Here is a 5485-nt window from a genome sequence, read left to right on the forward strand (position 1 = left end):
TCATGTTACCTTGGTGAGGTATTAAGGATGGTGGGTATATCCTATTTCCCTGTTCTCTCTGCCTTCTCTGGAAGCTGAAGACTCACTATGTCCCCCTACTCTCCAGCACCTTTCAAAGCAAACAAGTCATGTCCCTGGGCTGCAGCAAAGGTTACAGAGCATTAGAACTGGAAGGAAACTTAGAACATAGAACACAGAATGTAAGAAATGGAAGGGATGGTTAGATAAGATTGCGGATGGTCCAATCATTGAATGGACAATGTTAAATCACAGGATGGAAGAGGCTTTTAAGGTTACAGAGTATTGCTGTGGTTCAGTCCTGTCCCATTCTTTATGACTCCATTTGGGGTTTTCTTGGCAAAGATACTAGAGTGGTTTGCCATTTTTTTTCCTGCTCATTTTATAGTTGAAGAAATTGAGGCAAATAGTTAAGTGATTTATCCAGGGTCACATAACTAATAAGTATCTGAATCTGGATTTTAACTCAGGTCTTCTTGACTCTAGACTTGGTATTCTATCCATTGTATCACATAGTTCAACCTCCAAATTCTGAAGATGAGGAAACTGAGTTGCAGAGAAGAGGAAAACCTTTGCCTAAAGATACAGTGAAGGGGTAGGTAGGTGGCTGAGTGGAAGTGATATGGGAGATCCTGGGTTCAAATCTGGCCTCAGATACTTTCTAGCCATATGACCCTGGGTAAGTCAGTTATCTACTATTGCCTAGCCCTTACCATTTGTTTGCCTTAGAACCAATACATAGTATTGATTTGAAGATAGAAGGTAAGGGTTTTTTAAAAAAGACTAAGTTTCTAATAGAGCTGGTGCTATTAAATAAAAGATCTCTAAGCCATTGTAAACTTTGTACCCTCTTAATGTCCGTTTCCCCCATAATTACCAAGTGAAATTTGGTTTCAAAAGAGACCGTCTTGGAGGGATTAAGGAAACGGCCTAACATATGATAGATAAATGAACTGAGGAAATCTGGACCCTTTAGAGGCTAGGCAGGGGCTGGTGGCATTGATAACAGAAGGGCAATTTGGGAAACTAGAAATTCCTTCAGCTCAGCTGGAAGTGCTGGCCCCTGCTTTCCTGGATTAGGGTCCAGCTAGCACTTCCTAGCGTATGAGGGACCCCCATACAGATTACCCTAGATCCAGGTGGACTGTCCCTTGCTCTCCAAGGCAGTGATCCCTTCAAAAGCTGCCTACTCAGCCTTCCCCTGATGGAAATATGGGGATAGGTTGACCAGCTCCAATAGCTTCTCTGCTTTCAGCCCTTTCCAGTCACCAGTGGGTTGGCTCATCATTCTCTCCTTCATCTCAGGCAGAGTTGGCTGGGTTTATTATCTGGGTTACATTTTTCTGGGTTTGATATCATTCTTTCCATTCTCCCCGCTGCTGCTGGCTGTCTCCTGCCAACTTTCCACAATTACAGCTGGGCTCCACCCCTCTGGCTGAAGACTCCATCAGGATCCTGGGCCTATTAGCTCCCTCTGCCTGGATGGGCCAACCCAGGCTAGGAAGGAGGAGGGGTAGGGAAGGTGAACAATAGTTTTCTGTTCTAAAGGTCCTTCCAGCTCTTCCATCCTATATTCAATGTCTTCAAATATCTTCTAGATCTACATTCAACATATTCTTCTAGTTTGGACGCTATGTAATGAGCTCCCCATCTGTTCTAAGAACCTTACTTTGCTAACATTCAATTCTGTGTCCTCTGATCTTTATAATCTCCAGCATTCTATGTTCTAACATCCCTTTGATGTTCTGTATTCTAAATTCCCTTTCAGGTAATAGTAATAGCCAGTATTTTTAGGAGACTTTAAGGTGTTTAAAGAGATCTAGATGTCAGAGTGGATAGAGTGCAAGTTTGAAGTCAGGAAGACCCATATGACCTCAGGCATTAGCTCTGTGACCTTGGGCAAGTCACTTAACTCTATTTACCTCACTTTCCTCATCTGGAAAATGAGTTGGGGAAGGAAATGGCAAGCAGCTCCAGTATCTTTGCTAAGAAAACCTCAAATGGGGTCAGAAAATGTCAGACACTACTGAACAACCACAACAAAGTTTTCAAAACATTTTACTTATGTTAATCTGATCCTCCCAACTCTAGCAGGTAGGCTCTGTTGTTATCGCCATTTAATAGATGGGTCACCCAGCTAGTAATTATCTAGAGGTAGTTAAACTCAAGTGTTCCTGATTCTTAGGTCTCACACTCTATCCACTGTACAACCTAGGCAATATTCTATGTTATAAAAATCTTTCTGTCATTAATGTTCTAAAGTGCCTTCTGCCTGTTATCTTATGTTCTAAAGTTCTATCATTACTGTTCTATGTTCCAAGGGATATTCTAGCACACATCCTCTGTTGTAAGGACCCCTTTGTCATAAACATTCTATATCCTAAGACCCTTATCAGGTTTTCTACTGTGTATATGTGAGGAGGGGATGAGAAAGGAAGGATGGGTACCATCCAAGGATTCTGGGTGCCTGCTGCAGTTGCCAGCATACTTGTATCATTTCAGGGGCAGTAAAGATACTTATGCTGAAGATATCTGGGGTGGATTTAGAAGAGGGGTGTGTGTGTGTGTGTGTGTGTGTGTGTGTGTGTGTGTGTGTGTGTGTATNTTAGAAGATGTGTGTGTGTGTGTGTGTGTGTGTGTGTGTGTGTGTGTGTGTGTGTATGAATATAAAGGAGGAAGGACTCTTGCCTTCAGACAGGATTAGAGTTGGTACCCAAACCATATCACAACCCCCCCCAAAAGATATAATAATTCACTGGGGCCTCTCAACTCCTTTCTAGCTGGAAATTCCTGACCCGACCTGAGAAAGCCAGCTGTATCTTGGCCCTGAAACCATTCCCTCCCCTTCCCAACCCCCACCAGCCAGATGTTGGGCTGCTTCCAATCTTCCCCACATCTGGAGCTGAGTCAGGGAGGGGAACCCTTGCACCTTCCATTAGAGTTGGGAGATAGGCAGCATTTTATAATAGAAAAAGCATGGTACTAGGAGTTGGGCATTCTAGAGTCTGTCACAAGTTCACTATGTGACTTTGGGTGAGTCCTTCTCCTTTCTAAGTTTCAGATTTCTTCTCTATGAAATGGATGGACTGGATAATTTCAACTCAAATATTCTATTTTCTAAAGACCTTTCTTGTTCCAACAATCTGTACTCTCAGGTTCCTTTCAGTTCTAACATGCTCTTGACTTTTTCTAATCTGTAAAATGGGTTATTGAGACAGAACTGTACCAAATGTGGTCAGGACTTCTTGAGGCCAGGGGCTGGCATGCTACATTTTCTTTGTTACTCCTAGCCTAAGCTGAACACACAGAAATAATTCCATATGTTCTTATTGCCCAGATAAATGAATTTGAGTATCCCAGGCCAGCCAGAGGTCTAGTTTGGGAAGTATTATTGATGGAACCAGGCTTAGGAAGGGGAGAAATAAATCCTTCAATTGTCTCTCTCTCAGATCTTGTCCTGACTTAAAAAAGGTCTCTGAGCAGACACAGCAACTAATGGATGGGGTATCTCTTAGGTCTGGTTTATTGCAGGAGTTTCTAGGACCATAACTGGCTGGAGAGCTTGGTGATGAGACAGGTAATACAAAAAAAGGTACAAATGGTGACATATATTTCCTTCCCCAGGAGGACATATCTCCTCCTGTCCATCCTATCTCCAGCTAGGGAGTTCTCCTCCCGTAAAGGATGGTTTTATTGGCCTTATTGAGTTACCACCTGTTGTCTACCCATTTGCCTTAGCTTACTACCTAACTACTGCTCCTGAGGGTTCAGGGCTGGCACTTGGATCACTTGGTCAACATTGGCACTCTCTATCCTGATTCCCAGGCACAACAGAGGTCCCAATACTCCATTTTTTGGACTAACCAGATCACAATGGCTTCCCTGTTTTTGGATATGAACAGGGAGGGGCCTCATAAGATTGGAGAATACATCTAGGCTCAACTCCCTAGATACAGACTATCCTTTCCAATTTGCCTTGTTCTCTGAAGGCTTGGGAATCTCTCTCCTCCCAATGTGAAATCATTCTGGCTGGTCATGTCAGTGATACTAGGAGGATAAGATAACAGGTTCAGTGCAGGAGGGAGGTGACTATAAGGATGGGGAAAGTGGCTAGAGGAACATCTGGGGCGCTAGTCCAGGTGCCTCCCCTCTCCCTCTTATGTCCTTGAAGCTCAGTGAGGTTGAGCCTCGTGTCAGAGCACAGACAAGTCGTGGCAGGACTTGGATCGGGCCTTCAGTGCTAGTTTCCTGTTGTTTCGTATGGCCAGCCGGGCCAGGAACCGTCGGGCCCTCTGGCTGAGGCTCTTGGGGCGAGAGTCTGGAAGACGGGGCCCGTTAGCTTCTTGATCCAACTGACGCAGGCGGATCTGGCGCACGATGCCCTCGAAAAGCTCAGTCACATTGTGCTGCAGGGCTGCTGATGTCTCAATGAACTTGCAGTCGAATACCACAGCACAAGCACGACCCTCTTCTACAGAGACTTCTCGACAGCGCACCAGGTCTGCCTTATTCCCCACTAGGATGATGGGAATGTTGTCTGCTTGGCGAGCCCTTCGAAGCTGGATGCGCAGCTCAGAGGCACTCTCAAAGCTGCTTCGGTCTGTGATGGAGTACACGATCACATAGGCACTGCCCACTTGTAGGCAATAATCACCGTGCCAGCTGTTCTCATCCCGCTTCTCTGACTCCCATGTGTCCATAAGTAGCAGTGTCATGTCCTCGCCATCCACAGACAGGGTCCTCTCATACACATCCTCTCCCTGATGCTCCTGTAGGTCTCGATCTTGTATACCAGCAAAAAGGTTTGCCAGGCTGGTCTTCCCTACCCTGGAGTCTCCAAGGAGCACTACCCGGTACAGGGAATCACCAGAGTCGCTGGAGTCAGAGGACCAGTTGTCCAGGGCAGGCGAAGGGGGCCGAGCCGGGGGATTGAGAGAGGATGACTGGCAGAGTTGGGGGTGATTCAGTCTCCTGGGGGGTTTGGGGGCCAAAAGGCCTGACCTAGACTTTGATGCTATAGATAATGGGGTGCTGGCTCGCCTTCTCAGGACCATCTGGGGATCCTGCTGGGTGTTCAGTGTCATCTTGGAGAGAACTGTTGACATATTTCCTGTGAATAAAAGGCTGGGCAGAGAGGTCACTGGCTTCCTTCTTTGGTCCTTTTTGTTCTAAGGGTAGACCTGGAGTCTAATGGGCTTAGGAGTTTCTTCTAGCCACGGGCCCAGGGAACATATACATTCATCACTGACATTTCTTAATTGTACAGAAACAGCACCCAGGAGCCAAGAATCACATACAAATCCTCGTCCTCGCCCTGCGCCAGCTGGCGCCCGTACCCCGGCGCTGGGGGGCTGGGGCTCCGCTCCGCCTCTGGGGCACCCCCCCGAGCTTCTGCCACCGCCGGTATCGATGAATCGCCTCTGACATTGATTTTAAGTCAATGTTCTCACTTCTCTGGTCCCTTCTT

At 46.2% G+C, this 5485-nt stretch overlaps 1 protein-coding gene across 1 annotated transcript; it reads right to left on the minus strand.

Annotated features, from left to right (window-relative positions):
* Nucleotides 1-3523: 3523 nt before the first annotated feature.
* On the minus strand, nt 3524-5248 carry REM1 (RRAD and GEM like GTPase 1). Its single transcript, XM_044684308.1, has one exon. It carries the CDS (start codon nt 5121-5123, stop codon nt 4212-4214), a length of 912 nt encoding a protein of 303 aa, XP_044540243.1. The 5' UTR covers nt 5124-5248; the 3' UTR covers nt 3524-4211.
* Between the last annotated feature and the right edge of the window lie 237 nt (nt 5249-5485).

This window comes from Gracilinanus agilis, unplaced genomic scaffold (assembly GCF_016433145.1).
Source record: "Gracilinanus agilis isolate LMUSP501 unplaced genomic scaffold, AgileGrace unplaced_scaffold48175, whole genome shotgun sequence".
NCBI classification, from domain to species: Eukaryota; Metazoa; Chordata; class Mammalia; order Didelphimorphia; family Didelphidae; genus Gracilinanus; species Gracilinanus agilis.